General features: G+C 27.6%; 1 protein-coding gene across 1 annotated transcript; it reads right to left on the reverse strand.

The window, feature by feature from the left end:
* Positions 1 to 3,270: 3,270 nt before the first annotated feature.
* On the reverse strand, positions 3,271 to 7,253 carry LOC125852330 (uncharacterized). The gene is made up of 4 exons (XM_049532082.1): positions 7,050 to 7,253; positions 4,554 to 4,652; positions 3,906 to 4,004; positions 3,271 to 3,377 (listed from the first exon to the last, which is right to left on the reverse strand). The coding sequence occupies exons 1-4, from the start codon at positions 7,141 to 7,143 to the stop codon at positions 3,277 to 3,279; spliced, it is 393 nt and encodes a 130-aa protein (XP_049388039.1). The 5' UTR covers positions 7,144 to 7,253; the 3' UTR covers positions 3,271 to 3,276.
* Positions 7,254 to 8,375: the final 1,122 nt, after the last annotated feature.

Consider the following 8,375-nt stretch of genomic DNA (forward strand, 5'->3'; position numbering starts at 1 on the left):
TGAAAACTAAAACTCGATACCTCAAATTAAAAGTAAAATCCTTTACAATAAACAGAATAAGAAAACAAGAATAAAGCAAAAAAGGAAATGAAAAAGAAAATTGTTATAAAATATTATATAACAATATTTCTATTGCTTTCATCTTTTATATTTCTCTTCCTATTTTTATTGCTTTCATCTTCTATATTTCTTATCTTATTTTGCTTTAGTTTTACAACAAAAAGCTGTTTATTAGTCCAAATTAGATGCCATCGTACTAATTAGAATTCTCAACAGTCAACATGCTATATCTTAAACTAATGAATTTGTTTACTTCCTTCAACTGAAAATTAAGGGGGGGAAATTAAAATACATTAAAGTGAAGGGATAAATATATAATTTTTTAAAAAGAGTTTTATTTATGCGAATAGGTCGATTGGAAAAATCAAACTCTCCACCTTATAATAGAAATGATCTTTATGCTTTTATCAATAAAAAAGAATTATTATTCTATAAACAATAAATAACTATTTTTTCTAATTATCATATTTAATATATCAATTAGAAAAGCAAAGAGATAAAACCTGATAATATTCTTCGAGAGGCCCTTGTTGACGATAGACAAAAAATTAATACAAACCATATCAAAGTGAATGCTTTGTAATTCATGGTTTCAAAAAGCTATGGAGGAAGAGAGAAATAATATGTTGTGTTTTTTCGTTTAATCAATAATAATCTTATATAAAAATTTCCTCAAGAAAAAAATAAATAATTCAAACGTGTTGACTAAATCCTTTAGGTAGTAGAAAATTCCCACTTCGTTTATAACCCACTTTATGGTTCTTGACTTTTGAAGTCTTCCTTGGACTAAACATTTATGACACTTCAGTTTTTGTTTTTTCATTTACGGTTCAGTATCTATATTAAAGTTTGACTGATTCAAATTTGTATTGGGTAGGCTGCCTCATTCGGAAAAAAACACTTTTTATAAAAAAAAAGTTAATATCTAAAATTCAAAATCAAAACATATGATTAAGAAAGAAACAACCTCATTCGCTGCACCGCAACATTCATGACACTTTGGTCTACTCTTTAAGTCTTCTTATGCTGATATGTTGAACTAGTCATCAGTCAATTAGCTTCTTTTTTTTTTTTGCAAGAACATGTAGAATATATCAAGGTAAAGTGATTTTATAATTTATTTGGCCAAATTTTAGAAATCAATAACGTTTTTTCTTTCTATTTTTTTTTTACTTAGTTTAGAGAGTTGAGTTTTTTTTTTAAAAAGGCGAAATGGTATGATGGACCTTTATACTTGTATGCGTTTGTATTCTGAACCCTCTTACTTTATATTTTGTCAATTGAATCCTTAAACTTATTAAAAAACAATATTTGAAACCCCTCTAACCATTGACCAAACCTATGTGACATAAATATTGTTGAATTGGAAAAATGTGTAAATGCACTCACTTCCAAATGCGTCAATACACTATTTTCTATTTAAATTTATTTTTTTTGGAAAACAATATTTTTTTTAATTAAAAAAATTATTTTTTCATTAACCCTCTCCCACCCTACCCCACCCCACCCGTCCCCACTCCAATTTCTCTTCTTCTCCACCACTCTTCCCACCCATAACCCTAAACTTTCTTCTCTTATTCTCCAACAAAATCACCCACATCCATTTTCTTTTATTTTCTTCGAAATCACCCATCATATACTTTTTTTCCTTCTCCTTCTTCTTCAACCCACTCTCCTCTTTGCAACAAATCAAACCCTTGCCTAATTTCTTTTTTCTCTTCCACCGAAAGGTTAGTGTGGATGTCAATCACGACAGTTTGGATCGTGACAATCATATTCATAAAACATAAAATAATAAAAATTATTATTTTATTGACAAATAATTAAAAAAAAAGTACTCCTAAGTCCTATGGAGTCTTCATGACAGTTGATTTGGTCAACTTATAGCGGTCTTCTCAAGTTGTGTAGTTTAGCTCCAGTTATATTACAATTGGGCCCACAAAGATACAATTGTTTCCGATTTTCGCAGCTAACAATCATTCTTGTTATCGGAGATTTTATAATAACAAAACTCAGATCTTTCCATCTTCGTCTATTTAGTTCAAGACTATATTAATGTGCTCGTTTGTGAGCTATACTAATTTTGTAGAGTAATGGCTCGCATCGGCATGTCTTGTACTTGTTCATATATGTGACATTTTCATATTTCAAAATGCAAATAAGTTTTTTTTTTTTAAAATATATATTTTTAAAAATATTTTAAATTATAGATTATTTGATATATAGTATATTTTATATAATTCAAAAATATAAATTCATTTCAAATAATTTAAATTTTTCATATTCAAATTCACATAATTTGAAACAAAGGAGTATCAATTTTTGCATTTTAATTCCTTTTTTGCGTTATATTTGATACAACTGAAATTCCTACTCTCTTTTGTTATTATATTAATATAGCTAAATTAAATATGTATATTAAAACTAATAATAAAGTAGATGAGGTACGATATTATGAATATATTGAATTGATTCTAGTATTTTTAGTACAAAGTGCGTGTGAGTGTGTATATATATATATATATATATATATAATCTATGATTTCAAAAGTTCAACATGTTCAACGAAAAGAATAAAAAGAACCTAAAAATTGAATTCGTCAAGTTTTTTTTAACTCAACTTCACCGTCAAGATACATTCTCCAAAAATAAAGGGTTGTTTGTCTTGAATTGAATACGTCTGGTAGAGTCTTATAAAATTTCGATATCTATGTAATATTTTGAAATACTTGCTCTGTCATTAAAAAAAAAAAAATACTCATTTTTTTATTTACCCACCTCATAAAGTAAAACATCAAGTAGGAGAGTGTTTAACTATTTTATTCTTATTTATATTGTAAAATATAGTCTTTCTTCATTGAATATATTTACTTTATTTATATGTCATAATTAAAGTCTTTATAGTCTTTAAGAACAAGTACAATTAAAAACAATTAACCTGAGGAAAAAAATAAATTTATTTTAAACTTCTAAAATAACAAATATTTTAAATAAATACAACAAGTATTTTGAGACAGAAGAGTATAAAAAGGACCATTCACAATAGAAAAAATTGAAATATTTTGTGTTGTATCCTCTTTTGAGAGAATTTAATGAAATAAAATGTACCCATCCAGTACATAGTGGAGTTCTAAAGTTTATAAACCATCTAATTAATTAATTAATTAATTATCTAAAACATTGATAATAATAATACTACATAATTTATTGATCATTTTAACATATGTTATAATTCTTGCACAGATCCCTGTTTACTTGACGACGTATGCAATTTTCTAATTCTTGTCGATTCATTCCACTGCATGCCGTTGAGGTTGCTGCAAAATAACAAGTTAACAATTATAATAATATATTTTTTGTTGATAGTAGGGTTCAAACCCACAACTCTAGCGTGAAAAACATTTCCACGACCTTTTTTAGCCATTGAACTGTCAATCAGTTTTGTTAGGGGGTTCACAAGGTAGTATAGTCAATATATATATATATATATTTATTTATTTATTTATTTAATTTTCTAATACAAATACAGAGTCAACGAACCCCCACTTAATTCCGTCCCTGCTCATATATGATATATCTTCTCACAAAAACAATTACTTATAAAATCTTGAGATTTTTAATTAGTAAGTTTTATATTTAAATTAATATGTATATATATATATATTTTTTTTAAGAATATTCCACTAAGGTCCCGTCCCGTCCTGTCCTTTCAGTTATTGGAGAGCCATACGAAAAGAATGAGACTATAAATGCGTGAATTCATATTTAGTCGGATTTTAATATAAACACGAGATATCGAGTGAAAAATCGAAAAAAAATTAGATAGATATTGGAGAGAATTTTACCAGGGGGTGGGTGTATAACAGCAGGTGGTGGGTGTTGATCAGTTGCTGAATGATCATCTGGTTTAGAGGAATGAGGTCGCATTGGAATACCAACATACTCTATTATCATAGAAAATTAAATTAAATTCAATCATATAAAATTAATTTATCTAACTTGATAAGTAATTTAAATTTATTATATAGATTCTCGAAATATTGAAAAGCTTTCCTAAATTTTCGGAATGAAAAAATTATCAATGTTTTTCTCACTAATTCAATTAAAATATTTATAAAAATAGCACTGAATATTTCTTGGTGAGAAATTATTAAGTTGTGCAGAAATTCATATTGATATAATATGGTTATAAAATAATAATTTTGATATTTTAAATAGTTAAGGAGGATAATAAGACCCGTGCATAGAATAAATATATAGTTAATTATTCTCAATTATGAAACAAGAAAATAGATTTTATCATAACACATAGCTAATTGAATAATTCAATACTTAAGAATTTATTAAATTTATAAATATCATAATAAAAAGAATCAAAATTGTACATATAATTTGAATTAAAGATTAAATATAGTTAATCAGAAATCACAACGATAAAAATAACAAAGCTTATATTTTAAACAAGCTAAAAAATTGAGATGGGAGAAGTTTACCAGGTGGTATTGCTGGTGAGCTAGCATCATTATAATCATTATTATTATTATTATCCTGATAATCACCATTATCATCATCAGCCATAATAGCCCTACGTGCTGTAACAAAGAAAATTTATGTTATAAATATATAATTTTTTTCATTTTAATTTATGTGACTTGATTTAAAGTATTAGGAAGTCAAACTAAACATAGAAATAAAAAAAAATATATCCAATGTAAGTTTAGTGTAATCTCATAAAGTAGGGTTTGATGATGGTTGTTGACACCAAATTTTGTCCCTCCTTTCTTCTAATTTATTTCGTTGAGCTTCTAAGTTGCTAATAAGTCAAATACTTTATAATTCGCTATTATTTTCCATTTTTCTCCACTGCTATCTTAATTATCTATACTACTTTAACTTTTATTATTTTTATGATTATCATCTTTGTATTATCATTTCACTATTTTAAAATTATATATTTTATTTTCGACATTACTATTATTACTTTATTGTCGTCTTCTTTAAAATAGATTGTCGTTACTTTATTTCAAGTTTCGTCCTTACTAAAATTTTTATATAATGTATTTATACTAGTTAGAAGCTCAAAAGAATTGATATAAGAAAGAAAAGGACCATAAAATTGGGCCTAATCGAATTCTAATCGGACCAAATATTCAGCCCGGGTTTTTATGTCAAATCTGTCCAAAATAGGCCCAAATTCGCTAGCCCATTTAAAATATATCAGAAAATCTTCAACCCTAATATTATTCTAAACTCATCAGCCACACTTCTCTCCAAAACGTCACTTTCTCCTTTTCCATTTACGTGCAAAGCTCCATTTAGCTTTCAACATGGACATATTTTGGTTTCTCTATTTTGGTGAAACTCTTCTCACTCTTTGTATTTTTTTTTCAACATCTTTCTCTATCAAGGCAACTTTTTCTCTTTGAGCACTCAAAAGATTTCAAATCCTTAGCCTATTATGAAATATGTAGACCTGGAATACAGAGAGATTTCAGCATCTCTTTGGCTTTATTTTGGATTATTGTGAATGGTCATTTTGAATTCAAACAGCCATGTTCAAACTCCCGCTCAAACATATCTTAATCTGAGTTTTGGCCTATAAATACATCTCAAACGCTCAGCCAAAAGGACCTTTGAACATTTGGAAATTTTTCACCTTTCTCAAAGGCCAGAACACTTGCAAGAACACGCACAAAAAGTCTTAGTTGCCTAGCTTCGAAATACTTTCATACGTGTTTTAGTTTTAGCAAAGGTTGTTCATCCTTGCTCATCTTGAAATACTAGATCGACAACGCCCTCAGTTCACTGCCCCACAAACAGTCAGTCTCTCCTAAACTCGAAACTATTATGTGAATATTTTGTTAAAGCGAAAATCATGATTCAAGATCTCTTATTCGGTTTAAGTTTATGCCCTTGTGATTAAAATGTTTTGAGTTTATGTAGTTCATCGTATGTATCTTTCTATTTGAGTATGTTGAGTTTTACTTAGTAGTTTTACTTCTGAATTATAAATTATTCAGTTGTTTATCACTGTTTTGTTTGGAAGCATCTCTGACTAAATCTGTATGTATTTTCATAAAATTTGTTTTCATCTCGTTTGCTGCGTTTTCGTTTAAATATTTATGAAATTTGGTTCACAAAATTTATTAGGCTACGTGTTTGAATTTCTCATTAAACACACTGTTTTGGTCCTTTCTTTCAACTCCCATATTAATGAGCAAGATGTGATATTTTATTCAATGATAAACGAAATTTTTGTTACAGTAAAACTTATGTTGTGTTTAATACTTATTCTTGGAGTTAAAAATTATTTTGTTACTATCAAACTTTGCTTAATTGCTAATATATGTTTAACCATTATGTGACCTCATTGTCTACCATAAATACATGTTGAATATTGATTGAGGTCTAGTTTTTATTGCATTTTGTAAATTTTTTTGTTGTTATTAAAAGATAAATCATTGTTCTAACTCCTTCATTCTCCTTTTTCTTTGTTTGCATGAAAATCGGAGTCGAAGAGTCTCACTTTAAGACTCGATGCTATCGCAAGACTCGAAGCGTGTATTAAATCTTCACTTGTGTCTCTCGCTGCTCCCTAGAAACACATCCAGACAGAAATGAAGAGGGATGTGCCAAAACGGCAAATCCCGAAATGTCATTCCTTTACCAAAGTCAAAAAATGATTTTGGTTTATCCTATTTTCTTTATTGCTTGTTTATTAGTGTGACTGACATTTTATTTTAATTATGTGATTTGGCTGCTTATAACTTNCTTAATTTGTGTCCCTCCACGAAAATAAAATTTACATGCATATCTAAACATTATATAAGAATTATGTAATATAAATCATTATAGTTAACAATTCAAAGTATTTGAAAAAAAAATCATGGTTAAAACACAGGGAGTTAGAACAACAATTAATAATAAAATGAATAGTAATAATTTAGGGGAAAAAACAATTATATTATAGAGTGAAGGGATTAATAAACCTTGTGATAATCTTGTAGAGGATGTTGTTGAGGATAGACAAAAAATTAAGAAAAAAATAGCTATGAATAAAAAAGAAAATGTTTTGTGAATCATGGCTTTTAAAATCTAAAAGATTGAGGTGTTTATTTAATCAAATAATAAGCTTATTAGTTGACCCATTTATACAATTTTCTTAAAGATTGCAATATTGAGAAGGAATTTGAAAATGTATGGACAACCATTTATTAGAAAAATATTATTTTCTTTGCCCAAATTATGTGGCTTGACTTTGAAGTCTTTTGCTAAAAATTAAATTTATAATTTATATGTTAAGTCTTCCCGATTGTTGATGACTATGATAGGAACAAGTCAATATAAAAATCTAAAGTATCACTATAACAACAACGTAACGTAACGTAACGAAATTAGTTACGAACTTTCATCGCTTGTCTGTTATTAGATAATTCATAGCTTACAATTTTTCTTTTATTACATGTCTCTAATCTATCGTTTAATATGATTGGTAATGGATTTTTTACTGCTTAGAAATAAAAGTTATATGTCTCCGTAACTCTGGTTAAGAGGAGAGTAATCCCACCAATGCATCATAACCGATCATTTTTACCAAAATTACTAACTAATGCTTATTAAAATTCTACTTGTGATTATCTAATTATAAGCAACTTAATAGAATAACCGATTTTTACGGCATGTGGCTTAAACTCAAAAGACATTAAATATTGGTGATTAGAATTGAATTATTGTAAATAATTTTACTTGGAACAAATTGTCCATTGGACATTATTTGGTTAAGCTAGTGTGCTTATTCTTGTGGGAAGGATATATAAGTCATTTTTCCCCTTAGCTGAGCGACTCTTAGAAATAACCTTTATCTCCACGTAAAGTAGGAGTAAGGTTTGTGTACAATCTATCTACCTCAGATCTTACTTGTGGGATCTGACAAGATTTGTTAGTTGAAGTCGGTAATTTGTGGTTGGAACATAAAAAAATAGGATTAACTAAAACGCGTGTTATAATATTTTGATAAGCGCATTTAACTTTCAATTAACTAAAATGTGTGTTGTCGGGCTTACACCAAAAATCACAAGGTCCTAAATCAAAATTTACCAATTATTTGAAGGACTAAAAGTGTTAATGACCCTTAATTAATATAAGTATTATTTCCTTATTAATTACAAAGTGCAAGCATAATTCAACGCAATTAACATAAGTATTATTTATTAGTAGCTTAACTCCATTGAAGATTTATCATGGAGTAAGCAAATTTAGAGTATCCAAACATACAATTGTCCAACAACATATATAATTAAACATAAATACAATAT

The sequence above is a fragment of the Solanum stenotomum genome, unplaced genomic scaffold, assembly GCF_019186545.1.
Source record: "Solanum stenotomum isolate F172 unplaced genomic scaffold, ASM1918654v1 scaffold33904, whole genome shotgun sequence".
Lineage (NCBI taxonomy): Eukaryota > Viridiplantae > Streptophyta > Magnoliopsida > Solanales > Solanaceae > Solanum > Solanum stenotomum.

What these genes read in the sequence shown, in the direction of transcription:
- LOC125852330 (XM_049532082.1), bottom strand. Translation starts at nt 7,143, where the DNA reads ATGATTCACAAAACATTTTCTTTTTTATTCATAGCTATTTTTTTCTTA. An exon ending in CTCTACAAGATTATCACAAG is followed by an intron (nt 4,653 to 7,049) that starts GTTTATTAATCC and finishes TCTTTGTTACAG; the next exon opens with CACGTAGGGCTATTATGGCT. An exon ending in CTCACCAGCAATACCACCTG is followed by an intron (nt 4,005 to 4,553) that starts GTAAACTTCTCC and finishes CTATGATAATAG; the next exon opens with AGTATGTTGGTATTCCAATG.